Raw genomic sequence first — 25467 nt, 5'->3', positions numbered from 1 at the left:
TTATTACGTCATTGTATTGTGTGTACAGGAAATGTGTATTGTCATTGTGGATTAGTATGAAGTGAAATATTTTATTTTTAGTTGTGATGTGTGATTTAGGTGTGACGTTTTTAGTTGTAATGTTTGAGTGTCAGTTGTGTATTGTCATTGTGAATTAGTTTGAAGTGTAATGTTTTTAGTTGATCATTTGTTTGTATTGTGAATAAGTCGTTTGTAAGGTGCCGGTAATTGCTGTGATCTGTTCAAGGGGGTTTGTGCCAAGTTGGTATACCAACTTTCTTATGTAAGCCGTTGTCTATAGTCGGTACTGTAAGTGATGCATTTTGCCGAGTCCAAGTCAATGTTGTGTTTTGTGATTCGGTGATGTTCGGCAATTCCTCATTTGATTCTGAAGATGACTACCGCTAAGGTTGTCGAAACGTCAGTCAACAACAACAAAAACAGTCCTTCTCAGGACTTTATTCACCTGGACGATCATCATTTACAAACATATAACGATACTCCCGGGTTCAAACCATTTACTTTATTAATGATTGATCTGTCGTCACAAATGAAAAAACTTGATGCATAAAGGGCAACATTACAAACGGAGTTGAAAAGTCTTGAAAAACAAATGAAAACACTTTACCTGGAAATTGAAAAACTTACAAATATCTCGGAAAAAGGTAAGAATGATTTTAAAAAAAGAAAAGACACTTATAGATTCGAGTAAGGAGTAATATTTGTTCAATTAAAACAATATCTTTCATTTAATTTCTTTGTGTTAGTTAATATTTTTATAACCATCAGGACAAGAATGCGCAGATCTTTACAGAAAAAGTATAAGACACAAAGGAATATACAAAATAGGTCCTGATGGTAAAGGATACTTTAAGGTCTTCTGTGACATGAAGTCATCGGGTGGTGGTTGGACTGTAATTCAAAGACATATAAAAAATGGAAATACAGACTTTTATCTGGTTTTGGCGGAGTATAAACGTGGCTTTGGTAATCTTGAATCCGAATTCTGGCTTGGATTGGACAAGATACATCGACTAACATCTACGAAGAAAAATAAACTTCGAATTGATCTAGTAAACACGTCAGGCACTAAAAAATACGCTGAATATGAAGATTTTGTTGTTAAGAATGAAAATTCTAAGTATCAATTAAGTATTGGAAATTACACAGGTAAGAAAATATTGAAGAAAATGAGTGTTTGTGATAGCAAATTGCGTTGACAGATTGTACCTTAGGGCCAGTTTATATGAGACGGGCCAGCCCGCTTATGCCGGCTAGGTAGCTTTGCCGAGATGTCGCCTTGTATATTCTTTTACAATTTTTTTGAAATTGTGTTCATATGAAGAGCAGGCCAGCCCAGCTTAACAAGATCCGCTTGAAGGAAGCGAGATCTCGCTTCTAACGGGCTCATATAACTGCATCAAGCGGGCCAGCTCGGCTGAACTGGGCTGGAAGCGATGAGACTGCGCATGCTCTTGTCTTATTTGGTTACTTAAATATAGCAAAATTTTCAAAACAATAATGTGCAATTGAAAATAAGTTTGAAAATTCCATGTTATACCACTACAATAGTCGGTGGAACTCACTGGTAGCAATCAGATTGTTGAATGTCTGAGTCTAAACTTAATTTAATTTTCCAAAACAAAATACATTATTTGTTGGCAGAAATTAAATACACATTTAAGCTTAGCCAGCCCGCCTCATATGAATGCAAATACAAATTTGCCAAGCAAACTAGATAGCCTGGGTTAAGCGGACTGGCCCGTCCCATATGAACAAACCCAAAAGAGTAAAGAAATGTATCGTCTGAATTGTCAACCGCAAGAAAGACAATATACAATGCATTCGACTTTACATTTAGACAATATACAATGCATAATTATCTGAATATTATCTATAAGCACATCTCGTATTTTTACGGCCCGTCTAAAACGTTGCATTTTACATGTGTCGAACGCATTTAAAAGAAAAGAAAATGCGATAAAATTAATCATCTATGCATTCGGCTCATGTAAATGCAACATTTGAAATAGGCCTAAGCACTTTTGCTTGCCTTTGCTTTTGTTTTTCCTATGTGCAATCCCGAAAGAGTATAGCAAAAAAAGAGCAGTTTATTTGTAATTTTTAATAATATGAAAAGATGTTTTCTTGCAAAGCATGCAAAAATAAAAGCCTGCAGCAAGAAATTTATAAAATAAGAAATGTATAATTCGTCCTCTGTTTGGTCGATGCGTGTGCTTGAATCAGGCAATATAAAGACGGAAATTTAAATTGCTGTGCGTTAATTTTAAACATGTCTGAGAATGAAGATCATTTATTGTTACTTCATATAACAACTTCTTTTGAAGTGTTGAATCGCCATATCTAAAGACTTGGGAATGTTCTTTAGTAAAAAACCCTGTGTAAATAACTCACAATGCTTTTTTTTACTCTCTTTCTGTTCCTGTGTGTTTGAATCAAGCCAACAACGAAAAAAACTGTTTAGCAAATACTCTTAATATAATATATATGCATCATTAAATGCATGGAATGTTGCGTATAAAGTTTATTGTGAATAATGACAGAATGATCTGAACAGTTTCTTGTACGTTTTTAAAATACAAATCACCAGAAAACTATAGAACTATTTCTACTTTTCAGGAACTGCTGGGGATGCATTATCCTATCACAATAACATGAAGTTTTCAACCAAAGATTCAGATAATGATAAAAGTGGTTGTGGAAATTGCGCTACTTCCTACACAGGTGCTTGGTGGTATAATGCATGTGATCACTCTAACCTAAATGGTAAAAATCTTGGTTGGCTTAATTTTTATAACGTGAAAACCAGTGAAATGAAAATCAAACCATGAAGAATTCATAAATATTTATGATTTCATGACAATGATCAATATCAATGTCAATACGTCATGTAATATGTCTTAAGCATTTACGCTCGTTGTTTACTACGAGAAAATGTGCAAAAAATTGTCATAGCTAGAAGTCAAAAAAACTGTAATCATTTCATGAAATAATGAAAAATATTGTTTCAATCAACGATATTGATGAAATATTAGTTTCTAACAAAGCTCGAATTCCATATTAAATATCAGTAACATAATCCGGTGTTAATGTTAGACAATACATCATTGCCCTTCAGTGAAAGCATCCCGCTTTCCACTGGAAAAGAATGAATCTAATATCGATGTTAAACATAGATTGTTACATGCATCCCGCTTGCCGATATGTATAAGTATAATCACAAGGTCTATAAGTATAATCAGATCAGGATTAGATAATATGTTATGAAGTAGGATGTAGAGATACATAAAAGATCTTATATAGTTTTGTTTTAAATGACTCTTTCATTCAAAAGCACTTTCCTTTCATATTTATCATTGAAATTCGCTTCGCTTCCCGCCTAGAATCATACTTGGTTATTAATTTGAATTATTGTATTTTTCAGAAAACTAATGTCAAGAGTAGTGTACAAGGCTTCACGTTACTCTGAAGATGACTGCCGCTAAGGTTGTCGAAACGTCAGTCAACATCAGCATCAAAACTCCTTCTCAGGACTCTACTAACCTGGACGATCTACATCTACAAACATCTAAGAAAATTTATATGATGTTGCACATGACGTATTTCATTAAACCAAATTACCGCTGGTCTCAATTGACTAATGAAGGCGCGGCTATCTAGTCTTTCTCTCTTTCTTTACCACGTAGAAGTTATTGTAAGATTTATATAGTTTGTTTTAAATCCTTTTATATCTTCATTGCTTTGAAACATCGTTCTTATAGACCTCTCTTATATGTCAATGTAATACCTTTTTTACTCAATTCGTGTCATATTTCTCTCTTTAATATTATACTTAACTAGCTTTTGTATTTTATGGTATACGACTCGGTTGAAAAAGACTCGAAAGCTTCGAGGACACGTTAGCCATGGTCATGGTGTAGGTAAGTATTGAATGGTTGTTGAAAACTTTCAAATGCATATTTTCGCAGCAATTTGTTTGCATAAAGCTTTAAGCTAGACGAGAAATGAATTTAGATCGGTTGATTATGTGCTGTTATTAATTTTCCCTGTGAAAGATTTACCTACCACCCACTGCAAAGGTAGAATTGCTTACGAAAATGGGAATAAGCGAGTTCTAAATTTTATTAATGTAATTCAACAACATTACAAACAATATATATTTTATTTATGTTCCAGTGAAATGTTGTAGATTGTGAAAATGTTATTGACTTGGCACATTTTCGCTTTATTTTTGTCTCGCGGCTGGTCTAGATTTAAATGTGTTGAAGATAATAAATTTTGATGGTCTTTAAAATATCAGAATAAACTGTAACTACTATTTAATAACTCTGAGGAGGATTATGGTGGGCAGTATTCATTAATTCTTGACATGTTTAAGAAATTGTTTTGACATCTTAACTTGGACCATACATAAACCATGGTGTAAGACCAGCTGTTGAAATCACTTAAATACATTAACTATGGATTTATTTTTTCTCCAAAACCAGGCGTAATGTTTTTGCACAATTCTAGTCTTGAACACCAAGGTCCTTCTAAAATGATCAGAAAAGATAGAATGTGTTCAAAACTTTTAATTGTCATTCTTTATATGAATGTGCGGCCTGATACTACATGCTGTCTTATATATGTTTGCTATTTTTTACGTAAACAATAGTACTCATACAAGGTTTTAATGCCATTTCTAATCAAACAATGTGGAAACTCAAAATCTGTCCATTGAGAGTTGTAATTATCCCAGAAGATGAGATGTGAGGGAGATTCCAAACATTTAAATCCATGATCAACTGATTGCTTATAAGTAATTTACCTTGACGTCAAACTCTTGTCAACCAATTCACTGAGGTTACATAATTTACCATGATACTATTTACGATGAAGGTAGACTCATTATTAGGTCTGGGTTGAATCCAAATCTTTTGTACGTTGAAATATATATCTAAAAATCAAAATACTTTATGAAATGTCTTATTAGCAAAACTATGGCAAAAAAATTTTCCTTCAAAATTTTCTATCATTTTGACGTTGTATTTGTATTTTGAATTAAAAACTAGCTGTTGTAATGTATTCAGACATACCATGGATTTGCTATGGGACACATCAAATCTAGGACTAGGTTTTTGTTTTATAATAAATTATTTACCATATGGACACATTAACTAAGGATTTTTATAAAATAAACCCAATAAAGTGTGTGGTCAAAGCCTTGTTTCCATTATCCTGTGCAAACTGATCTGAGCTCAATCAATCAAAAGGAATTACCTAATCAATCATGAATACATTTTAGAGCAAAATTAAAACGTTTGTTTAAAATTTTTCTGTTGCATTATTGTTGTTTTATAAAAGAAATAAAAATCTTTTTTCATGTTTACACTGGCTTATGCAAACCTCAGAGACGTTTGTTAGAAATCGCAACATTCAGTCTTGACCTTGCACTGATATGCTCTCAAGTTCTCCTAAAGATCTCCTCAGTTTGCACAAGCCTGTGCATAGATATTGTGTATCATAAATTTCTTTACATGTTTGTAGATGTAGATTGTCCAGGTTGGTATAGTCCTGAGAAGGACTGTTTTTGTTGTTGTTGACTGACGTTTTGACAACCTTAGCTGTAGTCATCTTCAGAGTCAACAACAACAAAAACAGTCCTTCTCAGGACTCTACCAACCTGGACGATCTACATCTACAAACATGTAACGATACTCCCAGGTTCAAACCATTTACTTTATAGATATCTTTATGTATCAGATGTTTGTACATTTCCATACATGTTGCTTACATATTTAGTCAATAGAAATTTCAAATGTCAACAATCAGTCAAACTATATGTCGACATTGTAAAAATTCATTTTATTTTTTGTGTAAGGAAAACATCGTAAACATCCTGGTGGTCGTGGTAACGCTGGTGGTTTAACTCATAATAGAATTAACTTTGATAAGTAGTATGTGGAAGTTTTGGTAAAAGATCATTTACTTACAAGCCATTAAAAGTGTCTATGTACCCCCTACAAGCCATTAAAAGGGTCTATGTCCCGCCCTACAAGCCATTAAAAGTGTCTATGTCCCCCCCTCAAAAAAAAACAATGTATTTAGATAGAGTGGGTGATTTTAAGATCATTTGCAATGCACTTTATCGGACAAAAATTTGATCTTTCTTGAATTTTTTCGGCCTCAAAGTTGACCGTGAGATGCTGAGACTGGGTCTAGTTCACTGAACGTGACGTACATTGGTGAACATGCTGCTTTTGAACGCTATAGAACTATAGTTTTAATTCAATAGCAAAGTGCGCGATTTGATCATTTATGAAATTTTCATTTCATTTTTCGCTAAGACCGATGTCGTCCAGTGTTTCCGTCATCAATTTACATAGTCAGGTTTGTTAGACTTTCTTTCTATTGGATTATATTATGGAGGTTGAAGGCAGTTCTGTTCAATAACGCGCATCTCAATCACTAAAAAATTCGCTCAATACAAGTGTAATACAAATAAATTCCCTCGACTTCGCTACAAATGTCAATATAAAATATAGGGTTAAAAACGGCGTGTTCTCCATTGTTCGTCACGTGTGGTGAACTAGACCCAGTCAGTCACAGCACCTCACGGTCAAATACGAAAAAGCCAACTTTGAGGCCCATAAAGTCGAGAAAGATCAAATTTTTGTCTTATGATACATTTTGAATAGTTTGTCAGCTCTTGATTGTCTCTTTAATGTGCATAAATCAGGGTCAGGGAAAGAAATATTTTATTTCAGTGGGGGAAATTGCGTCCGAAGAGATGTGTTTTTTAAAATGTTTTCCTTGATTATTGACTCAATCGATGTCGTCGAATTTTTACAAATCTTAATTAATATTGTAGTTTTTTAAGAAGATTTGTTATAACGGCTTTATTCCTAACTATAAGTCTGTATAATGAATGCTATACCGTCAATGCACGTGTTCTACTTTGTACGTCATTTCCCGCCTTTGGTCATCTATGCAAAAAGTCCCAAGATGACAAAATTTTCGACCTAAAAAATATAATACAAGTGTTCTTGAAATCGATTTATTTACACTACTTCTTTCCCTCATCCTGATACGTATACAGGCATTTTTATACGCGAGCTGTATTTCTCAATAATATCTTTCTTGTTTGTCTTCAGAATTTTGTAATCTTGTTTTTCAATGTTTTTAGCCATCCGGGTTATTTTGGCAAAGTTGGAATGCGATATTTTCATTTGACAAGGAATAAATATCATTGTCCTACTATCAACCTGGACAAAATCTGGTCATTGATTAGTGAGCAAACAAGGGAATATTACAAAGACAAGAAAGATGGTCCCGCACCTGTTATTGATGTTGTCAGAGCTGTAAGTATTAACGGTTTTGTTCTTGATGATTAGCAAAGAACAAATTGTTTATTTCATTGGTCTATTTGGCGTCTTATCCCAACACAATAATTTGTCTTAAAAGAAATTGTAGAAATGGGTAAACACAATATGAAATAACTTAAATGCTGTATTATATACAGCACCGAATTTACTGAACTCATTTTCATATTTCTAAATCTGTGAGGCTTGAGCACCAGTGAATTGCAAATGATAAAATTGCTGATTGTATAGCAGATTCATGATGCATAATGTTCATCATTATATTTATAAAATAAAAACAGTAAAACGCGTGCAGTGATTGGTCTAGATCTGTTTTTTAGCCTGTGCAGGACACATCTGAGCTCAATCAATGAAAACAATCAATCAGTCAGAGATTTGCAAATCGATCACGAATACATTTTAGAGGAAAAATTAAAATGTTTGTCTTTCGCATTATTTTATAAAAGGAATAAAAGAAGTTTTTCGTGTTTGCACTGGCTTATGCAAACCTTGGAGACGTTTGTAAGAACCCTCGAGCACGTGCAAACCTTGACCTTCGGTCTCGAGCTTGCACTGATAAACTCTCGAGCTCTCCCAAAGGTCTCCTCGGTTTGCATAAGCCTGTGCAAACACAGTAAACATCTTTTATTTCTTAAATGTAAAAACATTGTTACACGACTGTTTCCCATTTAACTGTTTTGTTTAGATGTTCCTCAACCAATTTATGTTCAAAATTCATTGTGTTATACTTCTGTGGAATTTTTTATTTGAAGTTTTATAAACATATTATTCGGAAAAATTTTGTTGTTTATAATTATTTTATTTCTAGGGCTATTTCAAAGTACTTGGAAAAGGTCTACTGCCCAATCAACCAGTAATTGTTAAAGCGAAATTTTTCAGCCGCAAGGCAGAAGAAAAAATTAAAGAAGTTGGCGGAGCCTGTATTCTGGTGGCGTGATTAAATAAATTATTCATTACAACTTTTGTCTTTGTTTTTATTTAATGCGAATCGTGTAGAGCGCATTTTCTGCTTGTGTTTGACGTAATTTGCATTAAAATATCAATTTTAAAAAAAGGTTAAGCGAATGAAAGCTGAGTCGTGTCCAAAGGAATGCATTGTTAAATGCCTTTTTTCCACATAACATAAAAGTTTCTGCATTTTTTCCCACTTTATCTTCTATGCGAATGGGCTCATAAACGTCACCGTTCATCGCTTCGCTTTTTAGAATTACCATTTATATGTGACATCTTTTAATAAATTCAAACGTGAACTAATCCATCTAAACACGTGACTCTGTACAAAAGCATTATGCAAAAGTCCTTAGCATCTCTACGTTTGTGGTCGTTTTTGTGTCTTACTTTTCCATCATGGTTTTCTTGCCATTGTTTCTGTCAAATGATGGGTGAGATACGATCGTTTTGTTGACTGGGGATATTAAATTTTAGTAGCAGTAAATGAAACATCCCAGTGTGCATGCATAACAACAAAACAACCATACACATTTACAAGAACGATAAAAATTTACAGAAATTCAGTCATATAGCTAAACAGTTTATGGTTGTCTTTATGAATTAAAGAATCTCGTAATGCATCAAAGAGTTGACATAGAGGCTTTACCATATGTTGACGAAAAGCGTCAGAAAAGAAGTAACGATACGCATGCGCATTAACTTTATATCAGCACTACCCATTTGCTCGCTTTGCGACCTGCAGTAACCTTGTTAATATCAGACAGATGAGTGTAGGAGAAACAGAGCGTAACATGCAGCAGAGGAATATATAATAGTTTTGGAGAGAAATGGTTTGCCGACCTATCGTCCTACAACTAAAAACTACTCCTGAACCGCTATACTTTCCTTTCGCTATTGGGTGTCCTTTTCGCGCTTAATATTGCCATGTGACTAATAAACAATAAATTATGTAACACTACGAATTTGCCAGAAAAAAGTGAAAGTTATTAAGTTATCGCAATGAAAGTAAGCGATGTTTAGTTTTTTAGTTTGCAAGTTTTAGTCCAGCTTTGTGAATTTCAACTTATTCATGTCTTAAAAAATCCATCGTTTTTGCAGTGAGTGAACATAGAAACTTTGACAGCAGGACCAACAGGGGCATGCTGGCGATATTGACTGTAAATAAAACGATAGTTTCGTTTTGTACATAGACCATATTGAAAATGAATGTATTTTGTATTCATTATTTCTAATACGTACGATATCTTGAAAAAACCTCATATGACTCCTAATTATTCTATGTCTTATTGAAACAATTTCCTTCAATGTACGTGGAAAGTTTATGAGCTGGAATTTTTACACTTGCTAAAATTGATGAGATGATAAAGTTGTATTTAAAGTAATTTTCATACTGGAGACAGCCTGGGAGAATTATCGCCAGTTTAGTTCAATGTTAAGGCTGGAGTAAAGAGTACACAATAGCTTAGCTGCATGCATGCGGCGTAAATTATTTTGTGAATGGTTCAACGGTTCAAACAAATGAATTTGTGATGCATTACACTGCTACAAAAGCATACACACAAAATAGCTATATTTAAAAATGATCTCTATCGAGTACCACGTTTTAAAGCTTCTTTGTAAGTCGAAAATTACTTAAGTCAAATCCGTGCTGAGATCTGAGACAATATATCAAACGAAGAATACAAGTCACTTGTGGGCAAGAATAGTGTTGTGTTGAGTTTTAGGAGTAGAAATATGAAAAGCTAATTTGTAACTTTCTCCTGTTTTATACATCAAAAAACTAAATATTCAAACTACAGGACGCATAACCGACAACAAGTTCCAAGCATATTATCCAATACATCTGCTTGAAGATTGCAGACAAACTGCTATTTTTTAAAAATAGTAAAGTTAATTTTTATTTTGGTGACAACAGGAATCCTTGCCTTCAAGTTCGATTCACATCAAAGCTTGACTATACAATGTAATAGAAGCAAAATTAGTAGTTTTAAACGAAACTTCGAGAATAAAATAACAGCTGTTTAAATTTCAAGCAGAACTTGTAATATTGCAAATTCATTGGACGAAACTTCGAGAATAAAATGGCTACTGTCAAATCTCAAATAATTAAACTCTTTTATCATCAGCTGAAACCACCCTATTCTTCATGAATACTCAACATGAAATTACGTGCATGCATCATCGATAGTTGGCAATAAATTATTAAAATACAGTTGACCCAAATACATAAATGGAGCTTCCATGATCTTGTCCTCACTCCAAGCTTGTGGATAACGATCACATTTAACAAAATGGCAAAATTTACTTGTGCGTTGGTGGTAATTTGTTGTATTCAGGCTCTTGCAATGTTATAGTCTTTGAAAAACTCACTCGTGTATGTTTTTCCCAAATTGCACTCAAAACCATGCTATTACATATACAAAGAGCACTGTAATGGATTCCCTGACAAATCTCTCATTTATAATTTACAGTATATTTCCTAGCAACATCTCCCTTCGACAAACATTTACAAAATCTGCCAAACTTACGGACAAGTATGTTGTAACTTACGGACAACTTACATGCATGGTTTTGTCCACGCTCACACGCGGCATCAATCGGCAGTCTCTGAATTGAAACTCGACTGCATCTTATTCAATAGAGTGATTTAGTAAACTCGACGTTTCGTCTAAGACGTCGTCAAATTTTCGCAAGAGATCTGTGCCTAGGACGCCACGACGTCTTGAAGTATTTATGATTTAGCAAACCTTTTGTAGGACTTTGTCCATTTCGGCATTTTCCTGCTGGATCGTTTTTTCTATCATTTTAAACTAATTTTTTGATAGAAAAATTCCAGCAGTAAATTTGTTTTAAAAAATATATATATATATAAGCAAAATCATCGACATGCGTCTTTTTGAATAAAATTGTTTTGACTCTGAGGAAATCCCCCCAAATTAGATTAGGCTCCGCAATGTTTACTTGTTTGTTTTAGGAAACAAAACATTTGCAGTTTTTATTTTAGATAAATATATGTAGGCCTATATAATATTTTAAGATGCAAATATGAAGGATATATCCTTGTTTCTGTCCAAAAATTGAGTTTGTTTCAGCTGTCGTCGATACGACTCCAAATTGTAGGTTTTCAAGTCGTCGTCGTCAACACGACTGCCGTCGTAGATTGAACCGGATGTAAAAAGCGCATGCCACGCCATTTTCACGACGTCTTTGACGAAACGTCCTGACTGCTAAATCACTGTAATGACCAACTAAGGTAGTCGTCGATCGCCCCTGATGATCGTCAACCGTACTAAATCAGGAATCTTTTCTAATAATGTTGGCACTACGATGCTCGCGTACATCTTTCGTCGGCTTTTAGCTTTTTAAAGTCTTAAAATAGAATCAGTATTGTAAAGTGCCACGTTTTAAAAGTTTCTTTGTCAGAGAAGGATGAATAAATTGCAGATAATAAATTAAAAAGACCATTGTTTAAAAAATAGATTGCATGTTAGCTAAATTGACAAAAGTTTGTTCTGAAAAAAATCGTTTAGCAAGTATTCAATGATTACATGATTGGAATTATTTTAATACGCTAAAGTTTCAATATATTATGTTGACATATTGGTGATGTTAATGCGTTGATTCAGATTTGACATACGTTGATAAAGTGTAACATTATGCTATCTCTAATCAATATTTACTTCTCTTTTCAACTAAAAATCTTTTTGTGTATTTAGAAAAACGATTTGCTGCAATGTCAGCATTAAGTAACTTTATTTGAATACAGAATGGGAGAATAGAGACACTGAAGTCAGTATTGATAATAGAGTGCGTTTGCATTTGACGTCAAAGCGAGCCTGTGTCCACAATTAAATATTTCTTTTTAGCTGTAGCAGAAGCAATCAAATCGTATATGCAAACAGATCTTGTAACCGCCAAAACGAAAAATTGTTTGAAATGAAGTGAATATTTGTTTTTTGTTCAAGTAAAAGTTTTACAAGTTTAATTATAATTTGTGCACAATAAGTTATATATAATTTCTTGACAGAGATAGATTTGCCTTTGAGGTATTGTACGCATTGTTTTGTTCTAAACGTTTTTGCGATCTTTAGATAATACATCTCCCAATTTTACAAATTTTTTATCCACATTTTAACAGCAGTTTCTTTTAACGTATTTATAAGATAATAATTCTGGAGACAGCAGGAGGCAGTATTGCTGATCTGAACACATACACGAATAATCCACATAAAGACAAGAGCCCATGACGAAACGTCACTTGCTATTAATAAATGATATAAAACCGAATGCCTATGGCTGGTTTGAAAACTATCTGCTGGGCTATAATCTTTATGTTGAGAATTGGGTTTCTTTCCTGGCATGTCACTGGCAACAATATTCGCGAATACATTAACTCAACGTATAATTATCTGCTGAAACTAACCAATTATTCATAATAGTCAAACATGAAATTACTCGTTACAATTGATAAGTTGGACAATATAAATTTCAAATGCACATTTGAACTAAGCACATAAATAGAGCTTGAGTATTTTTGTCTACATGCAAAGCCTTTGGACATTGATTACTTTTCATAAGATGGCGAAATTTACTTATGTCTTACTGACGATTAGTTGCATGGCTGTTGTTGTGCAAAGGTAAGCATTAATTGTGCTCGAAGTAGAATTTACCGAATCAATATATAATTAATTTTCTTAAATGCTGTCAAAGAATTTCAGTAGATATTTCATCTCCAAGGCATGCCGTTTTCAAATTTCAAATGAATGTTTTGGTATTGAATCAATAATTCACTATGGAGCTTCAACTTGACATAGTAATATGTGTTTTGAAATTATTAGTGATAAACCCATAATGGTATTGACAGCAATAATTTGGAACGAAAATAAGGCTGTTCCGGGCAAACACAACTTTTGATTACATGGAAATAAACATTTCCTTATTTGATTTATTAAACTACCTTGAAATTTGATAAAGCATTTTTAAAATGATTGAAATTAAAAAAGGATTCCTACGCATACAGGAAACATGGGCGGCAGAAAGGCTGGCTAAGGGGGCTGCTGTCATCCCAATAATTCAGAGGGAGGTTAAGCCCTCCCAATCAAAGAGCTACGTTCATCAATATTTTCCCCGTAATATATGTTTATGTTTCACAAGGGAAAATCATCAACATAGATTGATTCTTAAATGTTGACAGCCATTTTGAAAGCTGGCTCCTCCTATAGACTTTCATTTACTTTAAGTGAGTTAATTATAGGGAAAAAATTGCGCCAAATTTCTTATTAGAACATGGCGTAAATGCAATGGCAATATGGCGCAGTATAAAATAAATAGCGTTTTTAATAGTCTGGACCGAAGCGAAAAAAGCAAAAAATTATATTATTTGTGAGTTCGACTACAACTACAAAGGTAAAATGCCACGCCCTATCAAGATCTTAGTTGTTTTTCACCCCCCAACCCCTCCCCAATGAGAAACATCTTCCGTCGCCACGGCAAGGCAAACATGCCAAAAGAACTGCTAAAGTAACGATGGCTGTCCATATGTTGACAGAGAACTGCAAACGTCTTGACTGTGTTGATTAAAGATTTGATAGTTGATATGGTTGCAAATCCTATGATTAAAGTGCTTGCAGGTTTGACTGTCAAGATTGGTGCTGGTTTTCTTGTTGAGCTGGTTGCAAACTTGCTGTTAGAGATTTTAGGCGTTTCAATAGTTGTGGAAATTACTGGTTCAAATAAACCGACGATTAATAATATTTGCCACAGTTTATTGTTTTTCAATCACAATTTTAGCATTTTTGGCAGCTTGTTTTTTTAACCCGTAGTGAACTGTTAATTTTGTTGAGTAACTAGTCATTGGCTCCTTTCTTTATAGATCAATCATCAAACACTGTTTCATCATTTCTAAAAACATACGAGCAAAATGTCTTCAACGTCGAACTGTTTGACGTCTTTCCTTCTTTAAATTGTTCAAAATTAGCAAGTTATTGTAAATTCTAGAGATAGGATGAGCGATTTGAGCCGTATTTCCTTAATTGAGTTTCATTGGCTTAATGGTTAGGAAACACATGTCTCGAGCTCGAAGTTAGCCCCCTTCTAAACGTCGAACTTTACATGAGCCGAATGCATTGAAGACAAAAAAAAATTAGATTAATTTTCTAACTATCTTTTGTTTTAATGCATTTGGCTCATAAAATGCGACGTTCGAAACAGGCCTTAAATGATTTTTGAAACACAATTAATAAGGCCCGTTCATTACATATAGCTGCTAGAGTGTCCCTCTTATATTAAAATAGAGAAATTTCATGATATGAGTTTTGAATGTCCTATATCGTCATTTCAGCAGAGGAAGTTTGATAAATGAAAAGAAGATGATTTAAATGATGATTTCTCAGCACCCAGCCTCGACATGAAACGCTCCTTGAAATCTAGTCAAAGAAATTCAAAATTGAAGATACAAATTGCAGTACTAAAAGGGCTTTTAAAAAAACTTCAAACATATCAGAAAAGTTTACACACGCAGGACAAATACCTTAAAACTTTTAAGTTAATGCTTCAATCAAAAATCAATAAAACACAAGCACAAACGTCAAAAAAAATAAATTTGAATTACAAATTATCAAACTGTCATTAAAAATAAAAGCACTTGCTGCACATATAGCGCCCATTCAAGCAAAGGTGAAAAATCTTGGCAAACAATTGAAAACTTTTTATCTGGAAAATAGCAAACTCACTGGAAAATCACGAAAAGGTAAGAATGATTAAAAAAAAGACTGGAGAGACATTTAATTATTATTATAAGTAATGCATATTATGGCAGATATAAACAGGTATATTACTTATTTCTGCTAATTTACAATGAAAAGACTGCGCAGATCTCTACAAGAATGGTGAAAACAAGAGCGGAGTTTATCAAATTGATCCTGATGGTCAAGGTAGTTTCAAAGTCTACTGTGACATGACGTCATCTGGTGGTGGTTGGACTGTGTTGCAAAGGAATGAACTTAAAGGCGAAAACTTCTATCGAGACTGGAAAGAGTATAAACAAGGATTTGGTGATCTGAAAGGCGAATTCTGGCTTGGATTAGACAAAATATACCGACTAACGACTGCAAGAAAAAATAAACTTCGTATTGATTTGACAAACAAGTCAGGAATCAAACGATATGCTGCATATGATTATTTTGCTGTAAAGAATGAAGCACATAAATATCAGTTGAGTCTTGGAAATCACTCAGGTATGAAAAAAATTTGACAAAAAAGAGTTAGTTTTAATGATAGTGATTTTAATGACAAGGTGCAGTTTACAAAATAAACTGCTCCGGCTGCCACGCTTCCTATATCGGGAAGACTGGCAGGAACTTAAACATAAGACTTACTGAACACAAACGAGCTACACAGGGACAAGGAAAAAGGAATCCTGTTGCCGAACATCACCGACTGACTAAACACAACATTGACTGAATTTTAGCAAAATTTATTGCTTACAGCCCTGACTATAGACAACGGCTTACATTAGAAAGTTGGTATACCAACTTAGAACAAACCCCCTGAACAGATAACAGCAATTACCGGCACCTTACAAACGACTCAGGTCCCGTCTACACGTATTTGGATTCGTTTTTTATCCGCAAACATTTTGCTCTGGATTCAAAACTTTACGCGTCCACATGTATGCAAATTTGATGCGTTTTTGTGTGTCCACACGTAGCTGCGAGAACGATGCAAATACCAAATTATTGCTTACAGAGCATGCGCTTTTACGAATAATGAGCTGGCTATAAATTATCCGACAAATACTACCGCTTAAAGGTTATCAGAGAAAAAAGTAAGAATGAATGTTTTCGTGGACAGATGATAAAGTGGACCTTTTATTCAGTGTCATTTTCGAATAAAAAATAGCGAAAGTGTTTAATGACACATTTCTGTCAACTGGCATTGAAAGGAGCCGTATCTGATTCATTCGCTTTCATAATTCTTTTGATAATTTCAGACGGCAATAGTCATTTGCATAAACCCAACTATGCTCAAAAATAGCGCAGTAAAAATCGAAAGAAACACTTTAGGCACTATTTTAATCCATAGGATAACGCATGATAAATGTGGATTGGATTAGGGTAGCCGGTAGCGGTGGGTGTGTAGATATTATATCTCATCGAGTTACGTCAGCGTTTTTAAATCATTCCGGTTACAGTGCGTCCAAACGTGTCCGGCTTCGATGCATTTTCAAAATTTTTCACTCTGGAGACCGTTTTCAACAGTTTGCGATCACAATATGCGTTTTCGCTGGATGCGGGTGGACGCTAAGCGTAACCGCAACAAAATGTTTGCGGATACAAACGAATCCGTAAACGTGCGGACGGGGCCTCACTCACAATACAAACAAACAAGCAACAAACACATTACTTTAGACTAATCCACGATAACAATACACAATTGAGACCCACACACTTACACATTTTCTGTACACACAATACGATGACGTAAGAACCAGATAACAAATACGTCTAACCTGACGTTTACACCTCATTTGACTCTGAAAATGACTACCGCTAAGATTGTCGAAACGTCAGTCAACATCAGTACCAACAGTCCTTCTCTGGACTCTACTAACGTAGATGATCTACATCCACAAACATTTGATGATAGTTGTTAGCGTAGACAGATTCTACGTTTGGGGTTCATGTAAAAAGCTATAATTTTGAAACGAATGAAAGCGGTGTAAATTTTAATTTGTGACGTTTCAATGGTTCGTGCATTATGTTCAAGCAATGTTTACATATTTACATGAGAACTTTTAAAAAAGGAATGAACATAAAAAATTTAAAGGTTTTTAAGGTCACGATTGCAACTATTTGCGCTGTAGTTGTGAACTTAACTTAAAAATTAAAGAAATGCATTTACAGATAGGAAAATATCTTGAAACATAAACGACGCACAGACGTAAATTATACATACATATAAATAAGGAACAAAATTCAAGCCGACCAGGTTTCATGCATCCGTACGATTCTTTAAAGCGTTTTCCAATAACCGAGTTCTTTCTAGTTCATCAGTACGTTGGTATGAGTGTCGATATGTGTATCCAATGCGTGTACCATTTCGTCATTTGTTTTCCTCCGAAATTAAAAAAGCATGTCGGCAAAAGCTGAATCCGAAATTCATTTTCGTTTGTCAAGTTATTGTGCATTAGTGAAAAATTTCTTTTTTCATACATATATTCTTGTATTTACTATATTTTTGAAAGCACTCTGTTGGGCTTTGATAAATATTATAAGAATTCACTTTCCACCTGCTATATCCCTTGTCACTATTCTAAGATGGAAATGTCTTGCAATTCAGTGACGATGTGAGTTTAGAGATCAGAGGGCTTTTATAGATCATTAATTTAGGGGAGTTAGGTCACAGAATAAAAATATACTGAAGGGTCACTCGTGTCGCAACTTTTGATGTTTTTGTCTTCACGCATGTTGTTACGCGCATATCGGCTGCCATTATTCCAGCCAGTCGATAAGGATCTTTTACTTTTTCCCAACCTTCATAAAATGATCCGAAGTCATTTCTTAAGTCAAAATATTCTCGAATTCATTTTTCATAAATGACGTCATGTAATTTTACGGAGTTTTAATGGTGAGATACCCTATGATTAACTTGTTGGAAGAGTGGCTGACGTGGGGACGTGTTGCACACGTTAGTGACCCTTGTGCATAATCATTCGTCTGTGGTAGGGTGATAAAAAGAGGATAGTGGAGTCATCAAAGGAAACTCTATGACCTGATGTGTTAGTATGAGATAATATGTTGGATGTAGAAAGTAACAGGCAATTTTTAGTGTAAAGACGAAACGTTTCTTTAAATAAATTCTTATCTGTTATTTAAATGGCTATGCCGAAAGGTACATTAATTTATCAAGAAGCATCTTTGGAGATGGTCTACCAAAGCAGTATTTTCAGTCTGTGGAGAATGGTTTAATCTTTGGAATGTTCGTTTAGACGAATACAAACACTGACCATTTTATAAGTATCATATAGTATCATTCTTTACCACCAGGTGCTAAATGTTATTTCCTATTTATTATTATATCGAGACGAACAAGATATAACCTTGCATATTATTTATTAGTTAGTGCTTATATGCTTCTTTAGCCAAGACTAGTTTGGTTACTTTATCACCATTTGTTTAAAGAGTCACTTTAAGCATTTCATCTATTGTTGCTACTTATGACAAGATATTAGATGTTATAAAGGAAGAAACAATTTGCCGAAGGTTTTGAGATTAACTTGTTTGACATGTGGTTGTCTTTATGGTAGGACGATAACCTTTGAGCGTTATCCTGGATTTTAATAAATATGATGGAATGCTTTATTAGTATTGTTCTAATAATTTGCTTGCATCGCATGCGCTTCGATTTCGAACAAACTGCGGACAAACTTATTTCTCTTATGAATTTATTATGGTTAAACTTTGTAAAATAACAAAAATAAAGGGACATTACTACTTTTTAGGAAATGTTGGAAATTCATTTTCCTGGCATAATGGCATGAAGTTTACGACAAAAGATTCAGATAATGATAAACGTAATAATGCGAACTGTGCTAAACAATATAGAGGTGGTTGGTGGTATAATGATTGTTATAGTGCCTTGCTGTGCAGTAATCGTATATGGTGGAGTAGTTGGGGTGGTTCTATGAAGTTTGGTGAAATGAAAATCAAACCGTAAATGACTCTCTCATAAAATTTTGCGTTCTTGACTTTGATTTCCTTATAATATTTATTACTATTGTAAAATATGTTATGTAGCTTGTCTTAATGCTTTCAAACCTGTCAAAAAAGAATTTATGTTTCTAAAATGTTGTTGAAGTATGAAAATTGCGTGCATCTTATCAAGTAGTAAAAAACGCGTATTTTTGGTTGTTGTGATTAACCTGGCAATAAACTTGCACTGTGTCAATGCTTTATGTCATTTATTCAGGCTATTAAATTTCAGTAAATCCATGTAATATATTTTATAGCAGATAGATTCACAAAATAATTAGTTAGTGACACCTGGGATTGCTCAAACGAAAAATGTTGGTGCATTTAGTCACATTTATCTTCTAAAACTCGACCTTAGCTTCTATGTACAAATGATGTGATACGTTTTCGTTCAAAAATCATAATTACAAAATGTACATGATTATTTTCTTTGCGATCAATGAAATTTGGCTAAACAACATTGGATTCTTCTACAGTAACAGTTTCTGCAAAGATGATAGCTACCAGTTGATTCTACTGCAACCTTTATTCATTACGTAATAATGATGTGATTAATATATTATGTATATACTCTGATGATGGCTTTGGAATAAAGTCGAAACACGGTGCCATCCAGTAAACTGTTAGCGTGGCAAGAATCTCTCGTCCATACGCAGTTTAAAAGAGATTTGACTCGTGTCCAATCCCTGTGGGCTTGGTAGTTCAACAGGTAGAGCGGCGGACTAGTATCCCGAAGGTGCAAGTGAAACATTAACATCATGGACGCAGACTGGTTGCAATATGAATTGTCAGAGAGTAAAGCATGAAAAGGCAAATTGCACATGGGTGTTTACAACTCATACAAGACAAGGAAGATTTATGGCATTGAAAATTTTGCAACTTGTGCAGACTCCTTATTTTTACAAACTAAATCAGACAACAGACAAACAGACTAAAGCGCACCATGAAGAAAATGCATAAAAATGTAGTGATCTTGTTGTCTGGCCAATGAATGTACTGAGGACAGTTTCAATAACAGCATTTTTTTCGGAGGGGGGAGGAATAATTTGTCAGTCCAAGTGTATAAACACATGCAACTTTAATTTACATCAGGTGTTTTTATAATGACTAATTTCCACCGTAGTTACTGGAAGCAATAATAAAATTTATCGAGCAACATTGCATAAAATATTTTTGACCTTTTGAGCTCTGTTAATTTTCAAGAATCCTACAAAAGAAAGTCCTCGGCTATCATGGAAAAGAGAACAGCATAAAATACATCCAATAAAAAAGGAATCAATACCTATAGAAATGTTTCAATACAGAAAAATCTTACATCACGATTCACAAAACGTGAGAAATAAAGGTAACAGTCTACAATTTCCTTAGGATAATGCTTCGAGCAAAATGATTTGTTTATATTTTATCGTTATGCAAGGACAGTTTTCATTGACATAACTATTATTTCATTGTCATACACCACACAAATACGCAAAGTTGGAATGCGATTTTTCATTTAACAAGGAATAAATATCATTGTCCTACTATCAACTTGGACAAAATCTGGTCATTGGTCAGTGAGCAAACTATAGAATACTACAGAGAGAAGAAAGATGGTTTTGCACCTGTTATTGACGTTGTCAGAGCTGTTAGTGTTAAAAATTTTGTTCTTGAGGATTAGCAAAGAACAAATCGTGTATTTCATTGGTCTATTTGGCGTTTTATCCCAACACAATAATTTGTCTTAAAAGAAATTGTAGAAATGGGTAAAGACAATATGAAATAACTTAAATGCTGTATTATATACAGCACCGAATTTACTGAATTCATTTTCATATTTCTAAATCATCGAGGCTTAAGCACCGCCGAATTGCAAATGATAAAATTGCTGATAGTATAGTAGATTCATGATGCATAATGTTTATCATTTTATTTTGTCAAATAAAAACAATGAAACGCGTGCAGTGATTGGTCTAAAGCTGTTTTTGCATTAGCCTGTGCAGAACACATCTGAGCTCAACCAATCAAAACAATCAATCGGTCAAAGAGAATTTGCAAATCGATCTCGAATACATTTTAGAGGAAAAATTAAAATGTTTATCTTTCGCATTGTTTTATTTTATAAAGAAATAAAAGATGTTTTTCGTGTTTGCACTGGCTTATGCAAACCTCGGAGACGTTTGTGAGAACTCTCGAGTATGTGCAAACCTTGACCTTCGGTCTCGGGCTTGCACTGATCAACTCTCGAGTTCTCCCAAAGGTCAAAGGTCTCCTCGGTTTGCATAAGCCTGTGCAAACACAGTAAACATCTTTTATTTCTTAAATGTAAAAACATTGTTACACGACTTTTTCACATTTAACTGTTTAACTGTGATGCTCCTCAACCAATTTATGTTCAAAATTAATTGTGTTATATTTCTGTGGATTTTTTTTATTTGAAGTTTTATAAACATACTATTCGGAAAAATTTTGTTGTTGGTAATTATTTTATTTCTAGGGCTATTTCAAGGTACTTGGAAAAGGCTTACTGCCCAAACAACCAGTAATTATAAAGGCAAAATTTTTCAGCCGCAAGGCAGAAGAAAAAATTAAAGAAGTTGGCGGAGCCGGCATTCTGGTGGCGTGATTTAAATAAATTATTCATTACAACTTTTGTCTTTGTTTTTATTTAGTGCGAATCGTGTAGAGCGCATTTTTTGCTTGTGTTTGTCGTAATTTGCATTAAACTATCAATTTTTAAAGAAAGGGTAAGCGAATGAAAGCTGAGTCGTGTCCAAAGGAATGCATTGTTAAATGCCTTTTTTCCACATAACATAAAAGTTTCTGCATTTCCCCCCCACTTTATCTTCATTGCAAATGAGCTCATAAACATCACTGGCTATCGCTTCTTTTTCAGAATTAGCGTCTAATTTGTGACATTCCTTAATAAATTCAAACGTGAACTAATCCCATCTAAACACGTGACTTGATTTGGTTTCACTCGGTTCGTACAAGAGCATTATACTAAAGTTCCTTAGCATTTCTACGTTTGTCGACGTTTCACGTCTTACTTTTTCATCGTGGTCTTCTTGTCAATGTTTCTGTCAATGATGGCTCAGATCGATCGTTTTGTCGACATTATTTAACTTGCAACTTACGACATTATATAGACACGGTTTTGGGTGATGTTTTAAATATTTAGGTTTTACTTTCCTACAATTTGGCACTTGGAGCAATTTAAACAAAAGCATACAATGTTGATGCAAAATGTTTTCATGTTAATTTGCTAAACACCGCCACTTGAAAAGAAATAAAATTTTAAGAATATCCCTGGTTTATCCCTTCGATCTTTGTTTTATCCCCAGATCCGTGTTTATCCCTCATCCTTGTTTTATCCTCACATCCTCATCCTTGTTTTATCCATCCGTTTTATCACATCCATCCCTCTCATCCTTGTTTTATCCATCCATTCTTCATCCATCCATCCGTTTTATCCTCACATCCATCCCCATCCGTGTTTTATCCATCCATTTATCCTCCATCCTTGTTTTATCCCAGATCCGTTTTCCATCCTTGTTTTATCCTCCATCCGTGTTTTATCTCATCCTTGTTTTATCCATCCTTTATCCCATCCGTGTTTTATCCGTTTATTCTCTCATCCTTGTTTTATCCATCCATTCCCATCCGTGTTTTATCCCCCATCCATTCCATCCATTTATCCCCCATCCGTGTTTTATCCCTCATCCGTGTTTTATCCTCACATCCTTGTTTTATCCCCACATCCGTGTTTTATCCCTCATCCGTGTTTTATCCCCAAATCCGTGTTTTATCCGTGTTTTATTCCCTCATCCTTGTTTTATCCCCTCATCCGTGTTTTATCCGTGTTTTATTCCCTCATCTTTGTTTTATCCCCACATCCGTGTTTTATTCTCTCATCCGTGTTTTATCGCCACATCCGTGGTTATACCGGTCACAAACCCGGTACTGTACAAACTCAACGAAGGTGAGTTGAACGAATATAGTAAGAAAGAATATAGCAAATGGTTTTAGTATGATTGCATGCTATAGTTTAATTCACGCCTTGTACATTTTGTCTCAATTTAAATAATTTTCGTTAATTGCTGCATGTATTATAAGAAAATGAACGAAAGAAGATGACAGGTGTCATTTTATATTATTCATGAAATACTAAACCTAATGATTGAGGAAGCTATAATTCTTCAGGTTGAAGATTTTTCTCAGCTGTAGGTGTTACTTTGTTGTTTTTTCATGATCACTGTGGAGTTTGAAAACCTGTTTATGACCTTATGAGTTATGCCTGCATTTTTGTTAAACACTCTTATACTATATCTTTTTAATGAAATTTTATTCCTCACCATATTTTTTTAAACATAAGTTCTATGTATTTTAAGATCATAAAATTTGAAGAATGACATAATTTTTTCTTTAAAAATGCTTTTCTCTTTTTTAGTGATATATTGCTTTCACGCTTCACCTGTTGTTTGTTATTTGCACTATCATGTACGTCTTAGTTACATTGAAATTTGACGTGTGTATTTTAATAAGCTTATTTATTGTAGTGATGACATCTATTATCGAAACAGCACGTCCTGTAAAAGCTTTTAATTTCAGTCCATGCTTTGAAGTAAAAATATTTTTCGCGCATTAACGCTAACATCATATACCTAAATATCGCTTAAAGAGCCCATTATGATGCTTAAAACAAAATTAATCTTAAACCACAAAACAAAACAGAACTCTGCATGTAAAACTGTCAAATAATTTAAATATGAGATTTCTTGCAAAAGTTTTTAAACTAGAAACGTTTGTAGCTAATTAATACAGACCTGGTGGCTTTATTGATCATTAACAAAAATATGGGAAACGAAGACGTGTTCGAGTACTTTAATAATTTATACCTCAGTTTTACCTTAATGGGTTGTCTATCACATGGGATGTAGCTGATTAATGTGAACAATGTTTCAAGGTAATGTTCACCAATTTATCAATTATCATCAAGCAAGAAAATATCTTTACAAGCTTACGCACCTTAAATTAAAGAAAAATTGGCATTTATGGCCTGTCGCAGAATTCGTTGAGTTCATCCCACAAATTGATCTGCACTCTGATTCTTAGTTATGGAAATTTTATTAAGAAAGGATTATACGACCAATTCACAACAATCTCAGACAACTTAACATTCTTATCGAATAACAACTCAACTCTTTGCTCTAAATTTACTTCTATTTATACGAATGGTTTCGTGCGTAGGAAATTAAAGTTTTCGTGCAAAATGTGACTTAAATTATTAAATAGGAAATTCCACGTAAATAAATCGTAAACTATAAGTTCATCCTTTACGTTAAGGAAACTACACCTAAATTCTATGTACGAAAGGCTATTTTTACAATGTTTTCAATTATGTCTTTCATAAGGATTATGTCTTCATTATGAAATCTAAATTGCACAACATGGCCTTATAAATTGCCTAAAATATCCCAAACTGCTTTATTATGTAATTTTAAAAGCTGCTGCACATCTGCAAAATTTAATTCATTTTTCATGAAGGCAGCTAGCTTTATAACGTTGTGAAAAACGTTTTTTAATTATAAAATGTTTTCATTCTTTCATGCACGATGTTGATGCGCGTTTTGTAGTTTTTCTGTTAGTTGCTTTCCGAAATGCATCAAGTAATGCTTGTCAAAGTTTGCAAAGTATTTTCAAGAAGACAAAAGAGAACGGTACGTTACAATATAACAAAGGTAACAAAGATAGCTAATAACGCATATGAATTAATTACAAGAAGTGATATATTGCTTCACCTGTCGTTTGTTCTGTGCACTTTCGTCTACGTCTTACATTGAAATTGACGTTTTTTATAAAAGAACTTATCATTGAACTTGTATATTAGAATAACATTTATAATCAAAACAGCACTTTATTTTATCCCCAAAGCTTTAATTTGCATCCACTTGACAATAAAATACTTTTGGGCAAGAACGCAAACATTATGGCTGTAGATATCGTAATTAAGGAACCCATTATGGCAGGACTTTAGCAAAAATTGATTTCAGCTCACAAAACAAAAGAGGACGTCTTTGATATACAACTAATGATATACAACTAACACTATTTGGACAACAAGAAAAGCACTGACTCATCTAACTCCACAACTAACACTAATGATATACAACAACCTGACAATAAACGTTATTTCAAACTACCTTACATAGGTGATTACTCACGACACACACAACGCAAACTCACACAAATCATTAAACCCTACTGCACTGACATTGACGTTAAACTTATTTTAACACCTTTTAAAATAAAATCTTTATTTTCGTTTAAAGACCCACTTCCCGAACTTTCCAAATCTATGGTAGTTTATCAATTTTCATGTGCGGGATGTAATTCCCACTATA

General features: G+C 33.9%; 1 protein-coding gene and 1 long non-coding RNA gene across 2 annotated transcripts; both read left to right on the top strand.

The window, feature by feature from the left end:
- The first annotated feature begins 887 nt into the window (after window positions 1-887).
- Window positions 888-8341, top strand: LOC124454864 (60S ribosomal protein L27a-like). The gene is made up of 5 exons (XM_047005617.1): window positions 888-1170; window positions 3804-3941; window positions 5882-5957; window positions 7187-7361; window positions 8191-8341. Exons 1-5 carry the CDS (start codon window positions 888-890, stop codon window positions 8317-8319), a joined length of 801 nt encoding a protein of 266 aa, XP_046861573.1. The 3' UTR covers window positions 8320-8341.
- A 4496-nt stretch (window positions 8342-12837) lies between these two features.
- Window positions 12838-19160, top strand: LOC124454365. Its single transcript, XR_006951427.1, has 4 exons — window positions 12838-12970; window positions 14674-15081; window positions 15197-15568; window positions 18835-19160. It is a non-coding gene; the product is annotated as an uncharacterized LOC124454365 (long non-coding RNA).
- The last annotated feature ends 6307 nt before the right edge of the window (window positions 19161-25467 follow it).

Source organism: Xenia sp. Carnegie-2017, unplaced genomic scaffold (assembly GCF_021976095.1).
Source record: "Xenia sp. Carnegie-2017 unplaced genomic scaffold, XeniaSp_v1 HiC_scaffold_3, whole genome shotgun sequence".
NCBI lineage: Eukaryota > Metazoa > Cnidaria > Anthozoa > Malacalcyonacea > Xeniidae > Xenia > Xenia sp. Carnegie-2017.
This window is presented reverse-complemented; position numbering and strand designations above follow the sequence as displayed.

Excerpts from the sequence above, each read along its gene's own strand:
- LOC124454864 (XM_047005617.1), top strand. The coding sequence starts at position 888 with ATGAAGTCATCGGGTGGTGGTTGGACTGTAATTCAAAGACATATAAAA. Across the intron at positions 3,942-5,881 it reads TAGCCATGGTCATGGTGTAG|GAAAACATCGTAAACATCCT; the intron begins GTAAGTATTGAA and ends TTTTTGTGTAAG. Across the intron at positions 7,362-8,190 it reads TTATTGATGTTGTCAGAGCT|GGCTATTTCAAAGTACTTGG; the intron begins GTAAGTATTAAC and ends TTTTATTTCTAG.